General features: G+C 40.1%; 1 protein-coding gene across 4 annotated transcripts in view; it reads right to left on the reverse strand.

Annotated features, from left to right (window-relative positions):
- The window catches only part of LOC122640902 (probable sugar phosphate/phosphate translocator At1g06470), an 84,866-nt gene extending 65,675 nt beyond the window's left edge, over nt 1-19,191 (reverse strand). For 3 of the 4 annotated variants that reach the window (XM_043834185.1, XM_043834186.1, XM_043834184.1), the window contains exons 1-2: nt 18,360-19,191; nt 18,094-18,263 (exon numbers count right to left, since the gene is read on the reverse strand). In XM_043834185.1, the coding sequence (XP_043690120.1) occupies nt 18,094-18,263; nt 18,360-18,889 (700 nt within the window). In that variant the 5' untranslated portion in view covers nt 18,890-19,191. The remainder of the gene's footprint in view (nt 1-18,093; nt 18,264-18,359) is intronic. The other variant, XM_043834187.1, reaches the window with a different exon arrangement.
- Between the last annotated feature and the right edge of the window lie 3,447 nt (nt 19,192-22,638).

Genomic DNA, 22,638 nt, shown 5'->3' on the forward strand with positions numbered 1-22,638 from the left:
ACCGCCTCCGCCCGATCTTTTTCTCAGTTGCAAGGAGGAGAGTTTTGGAGTTGTGGCTGGGTTTCGTAAGGTTGAAGTCGATGAGCTGCCGCTGCCGCTGGTTCCTCTTCTTCCCTGGTTTCCGCTGCTGTTTGGAGCCTTGAGGTTGAAGACGATGGGCTTCTCCTTATTCAGGGATCATTCTCCCCTGTTAGCCTATTTGGTATTTAATGCTTCTATTACCCTACCTTAATTATTACCCATCCTTTTCATGTCTATTTACAACTTGCCATTTAGAGTTTGCTCCTTCCAAGTATGTCCCCCATCTATAACTCTAATTCCCTACATGACCCATTACTTTCCTATTTACCAAGGGCCCCTTGCAAAATTCTGGTTATTTACGGAATTGCCATTACTTTTTAATACATTCCCCTATTTGACTACCCAATTGATCCTTGAAAATTCTGGTTTATTACTAGTTTGCCCTTTGGCTTGGATTGTATTTAAAAGTGGATTTCCACCAAATTTAAGCCATGCCATCCTTTTTTCCAACACCGTTCCCTTTCAATAATTCTAATTCCCTCCATATCCCATACATTTGGCATATACCCAAAACCCCTTTGGAAGTTAATGGTATGGCTTTAATTTGCCATTTCTCCTTTTCCATTACCCTTAACACCTCTTGGAAAATTCTGGAATATTATGTTTTTGCTCTATCTCTTCCATCATCTCTGTTATGTCCATGTGTACTACACGTGAGGGGGGATTATGTACAGTACACCTGCAAACATTGTAGAAGCAGAACTTGTAGGAACACTTGGTGCAAAACATAGAAGATCAGAGTTTTCACCATTGCCAATGGGTATCTACTTTGTTATTGGGTTGAGTTTGCCGTAAGGGGGAGATTGAAGTATTGAAGAGTACTGAAGATATTTGGTTGTTGCCTATTTGAGGACTTTCAGTTGCGTTGATAAGTTTTTTTTTTTCACTGCCTGATTCAGTTTATTTTCGCTGCTTGCTGCTCTAGTTATTTAACTTCAAGATTCTATGTCACTATGACAATCTGAGATTCATCACTGGATAGCTATTGAAGATCGTTGAAAGCTACCTTTTTAGAAAAACATTCCAGTCCCGGGTTGCTGATCAAGTCTGTCCAGGTTTTGAAGATCAATTTTTCAAGTTCTTGAAGGTTTATTTGGGAGCTACATTCATCTGTCAAGCTGGATTCTGCTGCAACTTAGTTCTTTCCCATTTTGTTCAAGTTGGGCATTAGAACCTCGTATGCGCCAACTTGAGGGGGAGTGTTAGCATTATTAGGAGTTCTTTTTTCTTTAGTTCAAGCTGGATCTTCTTTCTTTACTCATTTGTATAATCCTACTTGAGGGGGAGTGTTGGAATATGTAATCCAGAATACCATGGGGGTATTCTGGTCCTTTTGGGGTTAGTTTATTTATTATGTTATTAGGTACAGTCGACCATGTGGGTTTTAGTCCCACATCGCCTATTTTAGTCCTGTAGAATACCTAGGACCTGTAACCAGTAACCTTAGAGTGGAGAAAAGAGAGAAGAAAGAAGAAGAGAAGAGTAGCTGCAAGGGGAGGAGCCGTATGTGTTAGTTTGCTTCCTCCCTCAAGTATCTTATTTATAATAAAACCATTACAATCATAAAAGGAAAAGGAAACTAAACCTAATCTAAAATAGGTAGCTAACTTAGACTAGGAAACTGACTCCTAACTCCTAACAATTAAGACATAAAACAATAAAGGAAACCATAATGGACTCAACCACAATAGGGACACTCCCCTTATCGTGGTACACTTCTCAACAAGTCCCTTTGTAACTTTCCCCTCTATTATAAATAGAGGGGCTTACCTATCAATGAATCTAAGTCATTCCGTTCTCTCAATAGTCTTCTTCCATCTTCTCTTCTCTCTTTTCTCCTCTCTGAAGTTACTGGTTAGGGTTTTCTACATAAATAAAGAGTAGGGGATCATACCCACTACCATTGATTTGAGAAATAATTTAACCTTGAGCTTGTAAGTTCCGTGAAAGACGGAGCATGGTTTTGTGGGATTCAAAAGTGCTCCATTATATGATGCAGTAGGAAAACCTTGGTGGGATGCCGTCTCTACAGTAGGTGAGACACCTACATATCCTTCTTCCTTCTTCTTCTCCTTGTTTCTGTTTTATTGCTACTGCAAGCTTGATCTCTGTGGAGCTGCCTGGTACCTGTCGTAGTAGCTGTGATCATTGTCTACTGTATTGTTGTGAAAGGAACTATTACTGTAAGGCCAGGTATTACTACACTAAACCCAAGTAGGATCACAATTACAGCCAAATATAGGTACTGGTTTCTGACCTATAATGGTAACAGAAAACTAAATTCAGACCTATAAACAGTAGATTATAATGACCTTTGAACTCCCAACAGTATCCCCCCAATACATGTTAAATAAGCCCAACTACAGGTAAACTAGGCAGCAGCCTATTACCCCTATCGCTGGTTCAAAACGGAACCTGTATTCCAGATTTAAACTTCAGTTTAAATAATACAGCAACAGTCAATGGATTAGGAAAGTTGCCATCGAATGGAGGAATTGCAAGTAGGAATCAGACCTCCAAATATCAGCTTCAGTTGATGGCTGATTCTGTATCTTCTGAACTTTCCTAATTTAGCACCCAATAGGAGAATTCTGATAACAGTCACAACAGGTTGTCAATCAACCTCAAACTCAGGTCGAGTGGAGGGATGCTGGTGTGGATTGATGCTCCAAAAACAAGCCACAACTGAGGCCTAGAAGCTGAGATAACGCAGGGTAATGAAAATAGAAACTACGTTCCAAAATATTAACTTAGTGAATATAGCCAGTTCAGAATCAGAGAATGAGAATGATGTGACTTGTCATAAATGACAGAGGTCTACTCTTATTTATAATGAGAATTACAAACCAAGGGGTAAAAAAATAATAAAACCCTAAATAATCTAAGGTAAAGAGATAATATTCCAATCCCACGGTTCTCAACACTCCCCCTCAAGTTGATGCAAATATATCAAACATGCCCAACTTGAAGACTAATGGGTGGAACACTTTACCATTCAAGCCCTTGGTGAAGACATCAGCTAGTTGATTATCAGAACTAACAATGGAATGCAAATGACTTCTTGTTCAAGCTTCTCTTTGATGAAGTGTCGGTCAATCTCAACATACTTTGTTTTGTCATGCTCGACAGGATTGTGAGCGATACTGATGGCAGCCTTGTTGTCACAGTAGAGATGCATAGGATCTTCAAAGTCAACATCCAAATCACTCAATAATCCCTTGAACCACATGAGTTCATAGATTCCTTGAGCCATAGCACAGAATTCGGCTTCCGCACTGGAGCCAGAGACTACAAACTGCCTCATGCTACGCCAAGTGACAAGAATCCCCCCAAGGAAGGAGCAATAACCAGAGGTGGATCGCCTATCATCAATGGATCCAGCCCAATCGACATCTATGAACATTTCCAGCCTTAGGTTCCCGTTGTTGGAGAAGAGAATTCCTTTCCCAGGGGCAGATTTTAAATACCTCAGTATACGATGCACTGCCTCAAGGTGATATGTCCTAGGATCATGGAGAAATCTACTAATGATGCCTATAGCGTAGGCAATATCAGGTCTAGTGTGTGACAGGTAACTCAGTCTTCCAACGAGTCTCTAGTATTGCCCGCGGTCAACAAGATCATCCATGTCACTACACATCTGATGGTTAACCTCAATAGGAGAATCTAAAGTCTTGCAACCCAATATGCCGGTTTCCTGGAGAAGGTCCAAAACATACTTCTGCTGGGAGATTAAGATGCCCTTTTCAGACCTTGCAACTTCTATTCTAAGAAAAAATCGAAGGGATCCCAGATCCTTAGTTTCAAATTCCTTTGCTACTAGAGACTTTAGATGAGAAATTTCATCATTGCTATTCTCTGTGATCACTATATCGTCAACATACACGATAAGGGCAGTAATCTGAGTTCCATCTCTCTTCACAAACAAGGTATGGTCCGCTTGACTCTGGCAATAACCAAACTTCTGCATGGCTTTCAAGAAACGACTGAACCAGGTTCTAGGGGACTGCTTGAGACTATATAGGGACTTTTTTAGCTTGCAAACATGACCAGCAGAAGATGGGAATGAAAAACCAGGAGGCAGGTCCATGTAGACGACTTCTTCAAGATCCCCATTCCAAAAGGCAATTTTGACATCCAACTGTTGCAAATCCCAACCCAAATTAGCAACATAGAATGGTAAAGCTCTCACCAAATTCATCTTTGCTACAGGAGCAAAGGTTTCTTGGTAGTCGATCCCATAGGTTTGGGTGAAGCCTTTTGCAACCAAATGTGCTTTGTATCTTTCAACAGTGCCATCTGTTTTATGCTTGACTGTAAATACCCATTTGCATATAACCAACTTCTTCCCTTCAGGCCGAGGAACAAGTTCTCAAGTACAGTTTTTATCCAAGGCTTGCATTTCTTCTAGCATGGCAGCCTTCCATTTTGGATCTTTGATGGCTTCTTTCCAATCCTATGGAATCGACATAGAAGACAAGGACGAAACAAAACCCGATAGGAAGGAGAAAAGAATTATAAGAGACAAAGTGGGAAATGGGATGTTGTGTGCAAGAACGAACGTCTTTTCTAAGGGCAATAGGACGGTCGTCACATAGAGCAGGATCTGACACGGAGTATATTCTCAACCCAAAAAGAAACTTCTCAATCATAGTTGTCACGGCAGTTAGGTGACCCAAGGCGTTGGAGAGGGTAAAAATCAAGGTGGCACCAAGCAGGCGACAAAGGCGTCCAAGGCGCCCGCCTAGGCGACCAAGTCGACCAAAGCGCTTGGACGCCTAGGCGACGCTTTGACTCAATACACACAAAAAAATTCCAGCGAGTGGGCAACCATAGAAACCTTGAAGGAAACCAACTCACATACACCCTTCATGATTTAGTTTCACTCCATGACAACATATAAGTTCCAAATGATGTAACTCATCATACAACGTATTTCGAGCAAAATGTAGGGCAAAAAACAAATCTGACGGTAACTGGCAGCTTGGAGGAGGATGAGTTGTGCTCCACAACCTCACCCCTTTAGTAATCAAAGCCTTGGGGAATTCTAGCAAGCTTCAAATACCATAACTCATCAACAGCAACCATCTATTAGCACAACTACATCACCCACAGCAGAAAAAGGCCCAACAATCCAGACAATGGCGGTAAAACTGGGTAGCAGACTTTGGAGTTGTAGAAGGAAATGGTGTAAAGAAACATAATATAACTCTCCAAAGCAGTCAATAGGTCCAACATAATATAACTCTCCAACAAAAAAGACCATTCAGCATATCGCGCAGACTTTTATGCAAAACAGGGGCTGAAAAATGAACCTGGCGGTACCTGTGAGACTGAGGGAGAATCGATTATGCTCCCATTTGAAAGCATATCAGCAACCAAGGCTCTAGGGACTTAAAAGAGAACTCCTGGGCAATTCTAGAGGACTAGGCCACACTCAAAATAGTGGCCTGATGAGAGAGAAATCCAAACTTGAAAGAGAAGCTGGCGGTAACACTGTGGAGGCTTTTCTGCTCTTAAATTCATCTTCACAGCTCCAAATCTTGCTCCATTAGGACATGTAAATGATGAAGAGACTCTATTAAGTCTTCTAAGAGTATTATCTTACATTGGTACATCCTACTTCGGATCCCTCTACTTTTATAGGGTTCCAAAGAGAGGTGAAAAAGAAGTAGAAGCTTGGTCGACTCTCTCCCCTATTTGATTCACTAATATAAAATAGTAATTACAACCACCTCCTAAGAAGGTAAAAGGTAAAACAAGAAAAAATACAACACAAGAAAATAAGATACGAAACTAGTACCCAAACTACCCTTATTACATAACTCTAACAATAAGGTATATATTGCAGCATACTAAAATATTGTAGCATAGTAAATAATGTTAGCAAAGGGGGGAAATAAAAAAAAATAACACTTGGGAGCGCCTTGTCGCCTAAGCGCTTAGACACCCCTCCACCGTCTTGGGTTGCCTTGCCGCCTTGACAACTATGCCATGGATACCTTCACTTTCCAAACTAGAGTTCATTTGCCCAATGGAAAGAATTCTTCCCTATTCATAGTTGAAGGGCATGGTGAAAGTCCAGTTTAAAAATCAGTGGTAGATATGTTGTCGACAACTAGTGAAATCATCATTAATTCTGATGGTGATATTTTCGTTGAGTTCTCTATTTGCACTTATTTCGATGGGCACAATGTCACCTGTTTCAACGCTCCTAAAAATGCCATTATAGTGGCTCAATCATGGTTTGAAGTTCGACAAGGTGTTCTCGATCCTAAATTTATGGACACTAAAGCCCTCTCATCTACATCAAACTATTGTCTTGAAAGGGCTGGAACGTGATAGCTCTTTAAAGCCGATCGAGAAAACATCAACGGTGCAGCCACAAAGGAATTGGAAGAGGTTTAAGAAGACGAAGAACTTGCTGTTTTACTGACCTTACTGAGGAAGTCCAATCCCTTCGAGCAAAAAACGAGCTTGTGAGATCCTATTACGACGAAAGTTGCTCCATATCATGAGTTCGTTCTTCCTCACATGTTTCAAGACACGGACTTTCAGTCGAAGCTTCATATTTTGGATTTTGTTCAAGTTGCAAACAAGAAGTTCCAAGCACCCATCATAGTGTTCTCATTCTTAACTTCCTACAAAACTTGGGAGGGTGAGTTTTTTTTTAACCAAGGGGGAATTGATGCAGTAGTGGTTAGGGAAACAGTATTCTGCCAGAAAGAAGAAAGAAAACCAGTTCTTGTGAGTTGGGTTGGTCTGGTTCAATTCTGAACCAGTTCTCTGATTTACACTTTGCTTAAGTACTGTTCATGCAGATTCTGTCTGGATTTTATTTTCTTATTCTTATGATTATATTTTAATAGTTAGGCTGGATTAGGTTATTATAAATCCAATCTTGTTTAGGTCAGTCCCCTTTTAGTCGCTTTGCATTTTGATTTGCTTCTATTCTTGAGTAGTTTCCATTTTAAATTTTATAATCAATTTAGGAAACCTCCATACAGTTTGCGATTGGAAATTGGGTCAATCTTTGTTTATATTTTTTATTTACTGATTTGAGTCTTTATAAAGTTATGTAGGCCTATGGCCAAACCGAACGATCGTTAATGGAATGAGTTACGGTTTAGTTTTAAGCGAAGGTTGGTGCCTCTCCTTTCTCTCTCTTCTCTCCCTTTTCTCCTCTCATTTTCTTCTAAAGTACTGTTCACAGGTACTGGTCACAATCCCGGAACAGCCCCTTATCTTCTTTCTTTTTTTTCTTATTCTCTCTCTTATGCCACCACAGGTAGATCCTTCTTTTGATCTAAATTATTTGTTATCAGAGGGGAACGAGTATGATCCAGATGTTTGAATAATTTTAAGACTAAAATAACCCAAGTAAATGGTTCCATCCCTCCGAAGTGGACAAATAGTGCACATCTTGGGCTGAAAAAAGAGGACAAGCTCAAATTCTATGGAAACTGTTAGAGTTGTGCTTAGCCACAGGAGCAAATGTCTCCTGATAGTCAATCCCATAGACTTGACTATACCACTTGGCCACCAACCTTGCTTTGTATCTCTCAACACTCAACAGTACCATCAGATTTATACTTGATTGTATAGACCCATCTGCATCTAACTGAGACACGTCCCTTGGGAAAATCCACCAATTACCAAGTACCATTTTTTTCAAGGACCATCATCTCCTCAGACATAGCTTGTCTCCACTTTGGGTCAGACATAGCATCAGTAACATTCCTGGGAATAGAAGTTGTAGAGAGAGCAATAATAAAGGCAAGACCTGTAGGAGAAAGAGCATCATAGGAAACAAACTGGGCTATAGGATTAGTACAAGCTCTTTTCCCTTTTCCAACAGCAATAGGAAGGTCTAAATCAGATGGAGGAGAAAGGATATCACCTGATTGAGGAGAATGAATCTCGGGATGTGGATCAAGATTCAAAGAGGACTCTTGGTAGGTCTTCTTTCCTTCATTATGCAAGTCTTCACGTCTCTTGTATTTATTGTGGTAATCCTTCTCCTTACCACTGTTAACCAAATCTATATTCACATCCACATCCACAGCTCTGTGCTTTCCAATGTCAAGCATAAAGGGAGAGATAGGTAGAGGATAATGAAGAAAATCAGCAGCCTGTTCATTTCCATAATTCTCCCCCTGAAGAGGATGCTGAGATGGTGCAAAGAAAGGGACAGACTCAAGGAAAGTGACATCTTTGGAGATTATGCACATGCGAGAAGATGGGTGATAACACTTGTAACCTTTGGTTGTAGAAGAGTATCCAAGAAAGAAATACTTGAGAGCTTTGGGATCAAGTTTAGTACGATATAATTTGTTAACATGCACATAACAAACACAGCCAAAGACTTTAGGAGGAAGAAAGAAAGCAAAAACCTGTGGAGATAAGATTTCTAAGGGTGATTTAAAATCAAGAAGTTTGGTAGACATGCAATTAATGAGAAAGGAAGCAGCGAGAAAAGCTGCACACCAGAAGGTCTTGGGAACATGCATGCAAACAAGAGACTACGGGTGACCTCCAATAAGCAACCCCATTTTGTTGGGGTGTGTCAATACACGCAAGCTGATGGATAATGCCAGTATTAATAAAGGCGGCTTGGAGGCCACCAAACATGTATTCTCCTCCTTTATCAGACCGAACAATTTTGATAAAAGTATCAAACTGAGTAAGAATCATCTGATAAAAATTCTGAAAGGCATCACAAACATCACTTTTATGTTTCATAAGCACAGTCCAAGTAGCACGAGAAAAATCATCAACAAATGATACAAAGTAACGATAGCCAAATAAAGAGGTAGTAGGGGAAGGTCCCCAAACATCAGTATGCACAATATGGAAAGGAGCAGCAGTTCTATTACCATGATATGGATAAGAAGAACGAAAATGTTTGGCAAACATACATAGTTCACATTGAAAAACATGAGAAGAAGCAACAGAAGAAAATAAGTGAGGCAACTGTTTCCTCATTACAATAAAAGATGGATGGCCAAAACGACGATGGCATAATATAACAGACTCCACAGAACTACTATCATTACGTCCATACACATAGGACTGAGCTGCAAAAAAGGGTCAAAAAGGTAAAGGCCTTGCTCCTCACGTCCACTACCAATAATCCTCATCGTCACCAAATCCTGAAAAAAGACAATGAGAAGGAAAAAATGTGACACAACAGTTCAGAGATTTAGTCAAGTGACTCACAGATAAAAGATTAAGTGTAAGGTTAGGGACATGAAGAACGGAAGTAAGGGAAATAGATGATGTAACAGGGATACTACCCGTACCAGATATGGAGGAAAGGAAGCCGTCACCTACCCTAACCTTATCCTTACTAGAGCAAATGTTATAAGAATCATAATAATGGGATGTACCAGTCATGTGGTCAGTGGCACCAGAGTCAATGACCCAAGACTAGGCTACAGTAGAAGCGGAGGTGGAGACCTGCAAAGCTGAGGATGAAGAAGAGCTGGCCACTATGGGTTCAGGAGATATGCTCAGCTGTAACCAAGGTCCGAAAACTCGGGTCTCGGAGCCATCTCGGCCCAGCCCAAAACCGAGTCGAGGCGAGTTTGTGTATTTTTTTTTTTTCCGACTCGAAAGCCCATCTCGGCGGGTTTTAGACCTCTTTTGGGTCTGAAATTTGGTATACAGCCTATTTTAGGCCATTTAAACACAATGGCATTATCAGAATTTGCAAAAACAAAGTCCAAATAGGACTTTTACATCAGACCCTAAGTTAGTAGGCGACGACGTACTAAAATACCATACTATATACATTAATGACATAATTTAATAATAGAAAGCTAGCAAAACATTCAATTAATAGTAAAACAACTTAATAAGCATTACAAATGTTAAAGTGAATAAATGATACATCAAATTGCTTAAGTTTAACAATGTTACAAGTTACAACTATCATCACATAAAATGAGATTGAATAACATATTCATTCCCCACTTGTCCCACATAGTCTTCCCATGACATAGTGTTGCTCCACTATTGCATATAGTTCTCCACAGCAGTCATATAAGAGTTATCATCTACATATCACAAGGCCCCTATCCTAAGGTATAGCTGCTGCACAGTGGCGTGAGACGGTTGCCATGAAGTGTGAGATCCACTACTTCTGCTACTATCATATTGAGGAATGTATGGGACTGGGAATGTGGACCCAATGCCAGACCCACTGCTTTGATAGTCATACTCATGTGTTGACTGGCCAAACTGACCATAGACACTATACTCAGAACCAGTGCTCTCCTGACCATAATCATAGTGATGATGAGGTTGAGATGAATGCCACGACTGATGCTCACTACCAGTATCCATACTCATGCTTCCAAAACTTGCTAGCATGGTGTTCATACTCGTGTCATCATGCTGAGGTTGGTTGTGTTTGCTACCCATCCTTCTCTTGTACGTTTTTCTGTGGCCACCATGGTCTTGATCTTGTGTGGCATGTGTAAACTGAGACTCACCTGTGAAAAGCACAGGGTCCTCCTACGTTCCCACATCATACTGGTATTGCTCGCGCATCCCTCATGACGATCATCATAATAACCACCACTCTGCATGCCACCACCACCACCACCACTACCACCAGCATCACCACCAGCAGGGTCATCACCATCACCATCACCATCACCATTACCACCATCATCACCATCACCACCACCATCATCATCATCATCAGGAGCAAATCTTGTTGCAGCCTCAAAAGGTCTCGGTGACTCTGAATGTGCACGCCCCTCTTGCGACATATAGTCGTCAATATCTGTATCGGTTACGGACGCAATAGTGGAGTCAGGCCTACCTCCAGGCTCATCCATCTCTGGTGCACCACGATCCCTCACCCACTGGAATAGGGGATCCTCATCATCATCAGAGTCCTCCTGGAATATGTTGGCTAGTTCAATAGGATCTTTGTCATTGGTCTCAAATTCTTCGCGTATGTGCCTCATCCTTAGTCTCATATTATAATGCACATACACCAGCTACTCCAGTCGTTGACTACCCAATCTATTCCGCCTCTTTTAGTGTATCAATGCGAATGTACTCCAGTTGCGCTCGCACCCAGAGGATGAACAAGTTTGTGAGAGCACTTTAACTGTTACCTTCCTTAGGTTGGGTGAACTTGTACCATAAAGCACCCACTGGTCAGCTGCATTATAAACATAGAATATTAAGAATATGTGCATTTTAAATGGATAAAATTATAATTTATAAATGTAATGTCATGCCACATTGCCACCTACCAGGGTCTGACTTTTGTCTACCCTCCACTGCAGCTTTTCAACTGAAACTTGCTGAGGCCTCTCTGAAGAATTTGATCTATTTTCATTTTAAATTTCAAACAGTGTTAGAGGCATTAGTATTTGCTATTTAGTAATTACATTCCTTTACTTACTACCAAAGTACCAAAGTCTCATACTCTTACCTCATCATTGCAGTCAGATTGTGTCTTGGCATTGACCTCCAACTTCTCAATGACAGTTTGAACTGCAATTAACAAATCCGTGTCTAGCCCAAGATTATGCGAGCACTGGTACTTTGGATTCAAATAGTATGCTAGTAAAGGGGAAACCACAAATATAAGTTGTTAGTGACTTAATACTATTGAGTTTTGAATATGTAAATGTAAAAACTCATATAAAGTTTAAAGTATGTTGAAGTGTTGAACTCACCAGCTTTATGCAATGGATGACTCAAGTGCTTCTCCCATCACTCATCAATGATGTTAATGTATGATCGAGCACTTTGGGGTATTGCAGCTCGGACCATTTCCTTCATCTTCTCCAGGGCAGCATATATGTGGGACAAGGTAGGTTTCTTCTCCGTGTCAACCATCCTTAGTACTGCCACCACTGGCTCTAATATGGCAACAACTTTATACAAGTCCTTCCAAAATTGATCACTTGCAATGGTCTGTTGTGCTGTCTTCCCTTCTTCTGCCCTAGAACCTTGCCAACCAAACCATTGTTCACTTGCAAACATTGACCTCAGACCTATCACTTTCGTCTGAAAGCTCTTCAATGCAATGTAATTGGTGGCAAATCGAGTAACACCAGGCCTCACTAAATCCCCCTTGCATTTTTCCCTCATCATGGCTAAAGCATAACCATGGTTATACACAAAGTTGGTTACTTGCCTTGCCCTATTGACCACACCAGCCACCAAAGCTTTTTACCCCATGTCCTTCAGCATTAAATCAATAGAATGGGCTGCACATGGAGTCCAAAAGAGGCGGATCCTCTTACTCTTCTTGTTCATCAATTTCTCTCCACCCTTCTTAAAATTAGAACCGTTATCCGTCACAATTTGGATAACGTACTTTGCTCCTATATCTTCCTCCACCACTTGCTTCAGTAGCTTATACAAATATGATGCATCCTTTACATGCTTTGACGCATCAACAGACTTCAAGAATACAGTCTTCCCATTACAACTCATCATGAAATTTATAATGGACTGTCTAGTAGGTCCAGTCCAACCATCAGCCATAAGAGTAACCCCATATGTGTCCCACCTTGGCTTCAGACCCTCTATGTACTCTTTCAACTCCTCTACCTCTTGAGGCAAATACACATTATATAACTCATATGGTGTAGGCCCCTTCCATCCTACGCCAGCCCTCCCTGCAGCATCAAGGAATGCATTATAATATGTTCCTTGTGCTACATTAGCTGGAATGCCATTGTATAGCATGAACTTGCTGAAGGCTTTCCGTGCTTTCTCTTGTTTACCACCAAACACTTGCAGGATGGTTGGCTGGAAGGCATTTTGTTGCCTAAAGGTAGATGGATCCTGCTCAAAAATGGTATCTGGGGAACGTGCTCGTGGTCGGGTTTGGGGCCATGGGATATCTCTTGTGCCAGTGCTTCTCCTCCTCTCATCTTCTTGCACTGGTGCAGCTGAGCTAGATCCACCAGCTCCTCTTACTTGCTCATATGCTCTTATATTCTCAAAATGAAAACTTTGCCTACTCTCTGCCAAAGTCTACTGGTAAATCCTCCATTCAGCCTCTGATTCGAAATCACCAGGTGGAGGCCTATATTCAGTATCATCTCCTACTCCTCCACGAATCTCTACACCAACCTCTCTAGAACTGCCTCATCAAAAGCTATTTGTTATCTTTCCCTCTCAGCTTTCTTTGTTTGTACTCCTCTCAAGTTTTGTGCCATTGCCAGTTTCACTTGGCTCGGAACATTTCGGCATGAGGCAACATCCTTGCCTGTACCAGACAAGCGTTGCATTAACCTAGTTGCTCCTCCAGAATTTAGAATCATTCCACAGTGGTTACACTTTGACTTCTTTTTGTCCTCAGACATCGGGACTCCATGTAGCCATGCTATATCCCCCATTGTGTAAGAAATATCTTATTTTTTACACTGTTACATAAAAAAACATGTATTAGTAACTATTACAAACTTAAAGTAAAGTATTAAACACTTAAAATATTGTATTCATAACTATTAAACATAATATGAAGCTACTAGAACAATCAAATACCTATCTCTTATTTATTCCCTAACCCTAGTATTTATTTATTAATTAAAAATAATTTTTATAATTTTTATTAAAAATAATTATACCTTCAAATATAAAATATTATAACATAATGATGTGTTTGACATCATTTGAAGTTGGACATTATGTACAAATGTTGTGCATAATTTTCCAACAAAAACAGGTATTTTTCCTTAATTTTATATATTTTTTAACTATTTAAATAATATTATTATTAAATCTGAAAAAAAATTTTTTTTTTTTAATGGGTGAAAAAAAAAAATGACTCCATGAGGCTGTAGAGCATGCAAACTTGTCTAACATATATCAAAATCACATCCAAACAATAAGTATTTATCCTATTTTTTTTTATTTTTTTTTTGAAAAAATTCATTTTTTTTTCCGGAAATTATAATAAAAAATTTAATAACCCAAAAAAATTCGGCCTCCATCAAGTGATAGATCGGCCAAAGTTGTATAACATAACTCAAAATCACATGAATGCATCAAGGTTTCATCAATTTTTTTTAAAAAAAATAGATTTAGAGAAAATGGGTTACCTTTCAAAAATCCTTCAAAAACTTGATCAATCTTGCAAAAGTGAGTTTCAATCTTCAGTTTGGCAGCAAAATCACCTTCCAAAGCTTTCAATCCATGCAAAAAATGAAGAGTAGAAGAGAGGATTTGAGAGAGTGCCCCATGACCCGAGATCTCGACGAGATTTTGAATATCTCTTCAGCCATTTGCATAGTCACCCGAAACTAGAAATTAACCGGGATCTCGGAGAGATCTCGATGCGAGATCTCGGCGAGATATTGTGTTTTTAACACTCGACAGGCATCTCGACTCGGTTTTTTGGAAAACCGAGAATCTCGGTGAGATCTCGTGAGATTTCGGACTATGGCTGTAACATGACCCTACGAAACACTGAATCTGCCAAAGTGGAGTCAACCTATGTAGTATCTGCCTCAGTCATCACAGAGTGTGCTCTAGCTCCCCCTCTATAGCCACCACGACCTCGTGTGCCAGAAGGACAACCATGAAAAGACGAACACCTATCCTTGGTGTGTCCAGTTCTCCCACAATGATCATACTTAAACCTGTCTCTCCCAAGTCCACTGGCACCAGCTGTCTCCACTGCTCTGTCTTCCTCACGGTTAGGCCTTTGGCCTCTATCACCTCCAGGGGTGTCGCGGAAAGAACTAGAATTGAGAGCTGACCTCTCAAGAGATGATGCTGGTGTTGGTTCCATAGCAACAAGCCGAGTCTCCTCACTCTGTAAATAACTACAGACCTCACTAAGAGATGGAAGGGGACACCTAAAATCTAGAGCCTGATTGGCTCATAGTCAGGGTTCAGACCACCAAGTAAAGTGAAGACACGCTCCTTTTCAAGAGTCCGATACACCTTTGCTTCATCCTCTAGGTTGGTCAAGTGAAGATCCCTGTAGTGGTCATACTCCTCCAAAAAACTAAGAAAAACATTATAGTTCACAGAAATGGTCCTGTCACCCTGCTTCATTGAGTTAATTTTTTGATGAAGCTGATAGACCTTAGCAGAGTCACCCACTCTATCAAAAGTCTGAGAGACACTGTCCCAGATTGCCTTAGCAATTTCTTTTCTTATAAACCTTCTCCCAATCTCGGGTGTCATAGAGAAAATTAGCCAAGTCATGACTGTAGACTTTTCGATCTCCCATTTGTCATAGGTAGGTGAACCAGGCTCTAGAGCTTTAATAGTACCAGTAATGTACCCAAGTTTCCCTTTGCTCCTAAGGGAAAGCTGCACAGAGTGTGACTATTCCAAGTAGTTAGTGCCATCAAGTTTCACAAAGGAAATCTGTGCATGTGTGCTCTCATAAACCAGCTGAGAAGCAGCTGGAGTGTGGATGTGAATCAACCGAACCAAGTCCAGATGTATCCGAATCAACCATATTGTATGGGAAACAACACTTAACCATAAACCAGATTACCAACAGCAAGCAGGGAGTACACACTCAACCCAAATAGAGGATTCTGATACAAAACAGAAATTCCAGCAAGGAAGAAGACAGGTATAAGCTGGTCATTAACACTTTCTAAGAGATAATACTAACTTAAACAAGCTCTAATATCTCAAACAAGGTGTCCACTATCATTCTTCCACCAAGAGAGAAGCCCATTGTACACCAAAAAAGCAAGAGCAAGAAATAAAGGTAATCTTCGTTTTACCTGGGAAGAAAAAGGAGCACCACAAAAATGAGCTATGCTTAAATAGGGCTCTCATCCATCAAGGGAAAACACAAGAGGCATAAAGAGGACCCTTGTACGATCCTAGTGAGTTACTCCAAGCCCCAAACACATGCCGAGAGAAGGAGAAGCAAAACCTACAACTTGTAGCTGGCAGTAACCCTAGCTGAGACTGGGTGAGCTTCAAAACAGCTCAAATAACACTTGCAAACACTTGAATAGGTTATATCAAACCTATTTCATGCTTCTTTAACAGCTTTCTTACATAGGAGTCTTCTCCTTGAAATCCTTTGTGAACTAGGATCTCAAAGAGAAGAAAAAGAATAGAAGAGAGGAGCAGAAAACGACTCTCAAACCTAAATGCTCTGATACCAAGTTAGATTTTAGGTTTAGGAATGTAAGTAAGAGAAGGAGAGGATGTTGGAGGAGGAAGAAGAAGAAGAAGGAGAAGACAAGAGAGAGGATTCGGTTGTAATGTGTTAAGAGTGTTATGACTCTACACTCAACACCTATATTACTTCATTACTAGAAATAAGAATATTACATACACCTCCCTAGGGAGGTAAAAGGTAAGAAAGGAGAAAAATAGAAAAATTACGTAATGGGGCAACTAGACAAAAGGCTAGTTCCCAAACTACTCTTACATAACTTCTCACAACTCTAACAGAGACTCATATGAGGCTTTCCGGCAGCCACTCATTGGAGCACATGGCTAGAAAGGAATAGAGGATCTATTATTTACTAGGAACATGCATATAGGGTATAGGATCAGTTCTTTCCTTGGGATCCAAATGCTGAAGAATTTACAGCTTCCAATAATTGTTTGAGGAACAGATTGCAGGATGTAATCTAATAATCCCTAATAGTGAAAGATCAGTCCTTGTAAAGTCTATTGCATGTCACAGCACAGACCTCAGAGCAAAACCCTCCTTCACTTCTCTCCTTCCCCGCCCCCCCTCTCCCCACCTAAAACCATCCAAAAAAAATCAGTTACATTGGGTTCTTTGTTTTGTTTTGAATTTTGAAACGCATATACAGTACATATGTTTATTAAGGGCTTCTGGCTCCACTCTTCTAATAATATTCATTCATTTAACTCAACAAAGCCTTATCCCAACTACTTGTTTTACAGCTACACAAATCCTGTTCACCATTTCACTCTATGTAGGACCATATGTTTTACTAATCTACAATCATTTATGTCTTTTCTCACAATTCCAGTCCAAGTCATTGTTTCTCTCCACCAGTCCTTTGCTTGCTTACCTTCAACTTGCATATCACATATTTTCATTAGTGTTGTCATAGGTCTTGGCAATAGAAAATTAGAATAAATTAATTGGATAACAGAAAGTACATTAATTGGATGAGTGCCAAGTCCACATTCCTAAATCCATACAATTACTCTAGACCAAACTCCAAACTGCCATGACTCAGTCACTGACATTAGGACCAATTGATAGAAAACAAATTGAGCACTGTTAAAAAGTTATAAATGACAATTATCTGATTGTCATTGTGAGGATCCTCAGATTTTGACCCTCCATCCTCCATGTCATCAAACAGTTATGCCAATAAGTAAGGAGAATTCATTAAAAGAGCAATCCTCTGCACCTGACAAGATTACTCTCTGTCAAATTATAGCCTATTTATGAATGGAAGTTTGAATAAGGAGTGGTCATTAAGTCAAACCAAAATCCTAATATTGCTATTTCTACTAATTTTTCGTCCAGGAAGGAATATAAGGCTAGATTAAAAAGAGAGGAAGGGGAAGTTGGGACGTGTGACAACACCTATATATATAGAAATATCCAAAAGAGAGAACCCACTGATTAAAAACCAATTTCCATAAGAATTATAGCTATGCTAACCTCAAAACAGTGATTAACTTAAAATGCTGATACTTACAGTTGGTGTTATACTAGGGGCAGTTTTGAACTTTTGGGAATTAGGGTTTCTCTATATGTAATGTCTAATGTTCAAGGGCATTTTTGTCCTCTATTTTTTAATCAATTGACTAAATAGGAGGTGTGGTGGTCTAATTGACCTGTTCAAGTAATATCCTTTTCTCTCCGTCTCACGTCTCTCTCTCGCAATCTCTCTTTTCTCTTTCGTGTCCCCCTTTGTCTTGCAGGTTTGAGAGTCTCTTGCTCTCACATCAACTTCAAACAAGAAAACATGTGGAGGATCTGTTCTGTGATAACACAGACAAATTTAACAACAAAAATTTGGACAAGAACGGGCATGAAGATGATGCTCTTACCTCGTATAAAGTAATCCTTCCATGACATTGCTACTCTGGGTCGAAACCTTTTGGCCCAAAACCATGTAATTGCATTGGACAGAACAGCTTGCATCCCAAAGTGGATAGTGTTCATCAACATTGGAGCAGGAAACTTTCCCAAATTATCTCCCAATAGTGTTTTGTTATATCTACAAAAACAAAAATAAGAAAAAATCAACCCAGAAGTGAAAAATAAGGCATAAATGAACTGAAACGAAGTATTGGCACAGTGTTCAACAACTTACAAAGTCAAACAAGTACTGAAGCCGTACCATACGACTATGAAAAACAAAGTCTTAAGAAGAACGACTACAGAAATAGGGCATTGAGTATCTGGTACTGTTTTATGTGTTCCTTGTGAAGTGGAGCCATCCACATCAATATTTGACACGGGTCGTTGGCTCTCAGAACCATTTTCAACATCAAAAGGCACATAGTTTCTCTCATTTCCATTCCCTTCAATACGGTAAGATGTATTATCCAAGGAATGACCTCCACTCATATACGTACTTCTCGGCTGAAACTTACTAACTTTCTGTCTATCCCCACCTAAACACCCATCTTCTGCCCCGTCTCCTTCAAGCAAAGGCAATTCAAAATCAGAATCTTCTATACTTAGATCAGCATTGTCTGAAGAACGAGCTGAATGAATGATCCCATTCTCATCACACCAACCTGAGAAAGAAGGCTCCCTGCGAAGACCCTGGCTTCCACCTTGAATATCACTAACACCCGTAGATGCAAACTTTTCTGTTTCTAAATTGCTTTCTACCATCTCCTTTTGCGTTCTAAGTTGAAGCCATCTACAAGCACACCCGCAACAGCTACTCAAAGGTCATAACGGAATTCAAATTTTCATCCAGTTCATACACCAATTTAACCAAAGCATGTGAAAGAATACGGAAAGAACTCCTACCTCAATACTACTGAAATAAATTATAAATTCCCCCAAATGATATCGGTTGCTGCTTCGAGAAAACATAGCTAGTGAAAAAAGTGCTCCAGAAACTCCTGAATTGATCTCGAGACTCGGTAAACCTCACAAACTCAACCGGGAACTACCAGATATCAGAATTGATATAGGTAACACAGCAATTGATCCCCACACAATGCGCCCACCTCTCAGAGAATCCACTTTAAATAAGTTGAAGAATCAACCAATGCAATCATTACCGGGAAGGAGAGAAGAGGCGCAAAACCATGCAGAAATCTTTCTTGAAGAACATATCGACTGAACAGAAAACCACAGAGATTGTTACCACGGAGATATCGCTCAAGATCTTCTGATTGTCGAAATGGAGAAGAGATCTGATTTTGGGGAGAGTTCTTATAGAGACGTTGGTCTGTCGCTGTTGGCTTTGTCGCAGTGCAAAGATTGGGACAAAGCGGGGAACTCGGAGTTCCTCACTTTTTATTTTTATTTTTATGAGAAAGAAGAAAATTAATTATATACACTCTAGCTGCGTACATTATGAGGCCCGCGTTGGGCTCCTCTATAGCGCGACAGGGAGTGTAGCGCACATCCAATGGCCCACTGTGTTTGGGCACGCAGCCCAACACCCTGCTTGTGTGTTGGGCTGCATGTCCGAGCATTGCATGTCACACCCCAAACCACCCCCTGAGAGGATATAAGCAAGTGACCGGATATCCTATGACATCCTCCAATCCCCAAGGATCAAAAAGTAGTACTTACACGTCACAAACCACACAATGAGGGTAAAAAGATAGTAAAAAAATATCATAGTGCAACGGAAGATCAGACTACGCACAGATGATTTATATCATCGATAATACAATCTCAAATACCTATGTTATACCATATACATATCCATTTATGTCCAATAAGTACATTATCTTGGTAATACACTTCTTGAAAGAAAGAAACTTAAATAATAACAAAATCGTCGCTAAGCAACAAGATGAGGAAGATCTGCAATTCCATCAACAGCTTCCTCGCCCATTGGCAAACCCGTTCCTGCAAAATCAACTAAAAGAGAATATACAAGAGTGTGAGCTTCACCGAGCCCTTGAATGAAATATAAACCATGCATGCACATGCAAGCACAACCAAATAAGTCTTACATGAGGTGCAGTTCATTTTATTTACTAGCCACCTAACATCACAACTAAGGCAGATTAGTGCTACTACAATCCCCAATACATGTATCCCTAGTGCGAGCTTGGTTACCCCTTCCGCGATACACCCATTGAGTTGTCGGAGAAGACCAGTCGGCTCCCGCAATCCTAGGTCAGCCCGACCAGCCCTCTGTGATTAACCTGTGGGATAACCGTTAGTTTTTTTTTAGCTCAATTCTTTTCCTTTTGTAATTGTGGCACAAAGCCCAGCATATAGCTCCTGACATTAATTGTGGCTTAAAGCCCGGCATATAGCTCCTGACATTAATTGTGGTGTAAAGCCCGACATATAGCTCCTGACATTAATTGTCGCTTAAAGCCTGGCATATAGCTCCTGACATTAATTGTGGCTCCCACAGGCATCCAACACCTTAACCCCCTGTTGGCAAGGGTGCGTAGCACAGGTGATGAAACTCTAGCCCTATGTCTATATGGCATCGTATGAGTCAGGCGGTGTCAACCGTATCCCATAATATGGGCTACCACTGGCCTCATTTCCAAGCCGACTACGACATCTAATCTAGCAATTCCACATACAAGCATTATCATCCATTTTCAATGTTCATCAGATAAGATTCAGAATTCAAATGAGAATATAAACAATTTAAAGTAATTAAAGACAGTAAATATTGTTGTTGTTGTCATGACCCATCAGTCATGTTACACCTACACTCATGGCGTAATTCCACTCACCTTGGTTTAATCCTACCAGTTCAATTGTTTGTTCAGTTCTGGCCGGTATTTGGCTGTGCACTTCGAGCACGAAAACAAATCCTAAAGTAATAAATTAGAAATGTGTTATTTTAATTATTCAAACTATTTTGGATAACCTAGTGTTGGTCTAGGCTCATTGGTCTGACTCGGTGCTCAATCCGAGATCACTTGGAATTCTCTGGGCCTTGCACTGGGCTTTAGGCCTATGTCCCGGTGCATCATCCGGAGAATGTGGCTTAGGGTCAATATGGTATTGTACCACTGTAATACATAGTTCTAGGTCACAATAATCTTACAACACAGTCCCTAAGTCAGCAGTGCTGCAAGACCAACACAGACAAGGTTTCCAAGCCCTGCGGGGCCCACTTAGGTACCCAAGGTGTTCATAATTATGGACAGATGTGAGGAGGGGTATTTTGGTCATTTTTCACCTCCTTACACTATTTATAGTCCATATGTCAAAGTCCCCAAACTCGAATTTGCAAAACAGTCCACTTTAATTCTCTGGGTGATTTCTCTGGGTGATGTCTCTGGGTGATGTGTGCATCGCCCAATGCTATCGCCCAGAGAATTCATATGCAGCATTTGTTTAGTTTGAAATGAAATTTCCATTTGTTTAGAGACCTAATTGGCTCATGGTTCCTTCTAAGAAAATGATCTCTATGAATCTAGTTTCAAGCAAAACTGAAATCAACTAAAATGAAGATTGGATTATGAAGATATGCAATTTTTATTATACAAAGGTCAATCTGTCAAAACAATAGGATCCGATTTTGACAGCAGCTTGTAATGAAGTTTTAACTAACTTAGAGACATAACTAGGTAATGGTGTCTTCTAACAAAATGCAGCCTTATGAGTCTAGTTTCTAAAAAAATTGGAACCAAGACAAACGAAGTTCATATGGTGGAGTTATATCATTTTAATTAAGAGAAGGTCAATCTGTAGAGTAGCAGAATTTGATATTTATGTTGGAATTTAACATGCATGTATGGATCCATGGCTCTATCCTACTATTCATGTTTTATGCATATGTTTTGGTATAAACTAAGCTATATTCATGGCTAGAACTGAGCTCTAAACAATTATGGGTTTGTAAGAATGTGGATGAAGAGCAGTAGCATAGAACCCATGGCATGCATGCAAGGATCCATGGTTCTGTCATACAAATCATGGCTTACATTCACAGTTTAACATGATGGTTAGCCAAATCATGGCTGGAACTTAAGTTCAGGTACTTTCCAAGTTTGAGAAGAAGGTAGGAGGTAGGAGAGAGAGGTTATGCAAGAGGATCATGTATCCTAGCTACCAATTTAAACATTTCATACATAGTAGCATGCAAGGTAGGAGTTTGGGTTCAATTCTGTAACTATTTTCCCAAAACAGAATTTTTTCAAGGAAGTTTATGAGATGAGAAGGTTGGATTCTATGGTGCTTACCTTGGCTCTTGAGAGCAAGAGGTGAGCAAGGCTCCTTTTTCTTCTTCTTCTCTTTCTCTTTCTCTTTCTCTTCTTCCTCTCTTCTTTTCTTTCTTTTCCTTCTCTTTCTCTTCTTCTTCTCTTCTTTTCAGTTTTGCTAAACTAAAACCAACGAATATGGGTTCCCTTTTATACTTGATTTTGTTTTATTTTATTTTTTATTTATGAGAATACCATTTTACTCCTTCTTTATCCTTG

The sequence above is a fragment of the Telopea speciosissima genome, chromosome 9 (genome assembly GCF_018873765.1).
Source record: "Telopea speciosissima isolate NSW1024214 ecotype Mountain lineage chromosome 9, Tspe_v1, whole genome shotgun sequence".
In the NCBI taxonomy this organism is placed as follows: domain Eukaryota; kingdom Viridiplantae; phylum Streptophyta; class Magnoliopsida; order Proteales; family Proteaceae; genus Telopea; species Telopea speciosissima.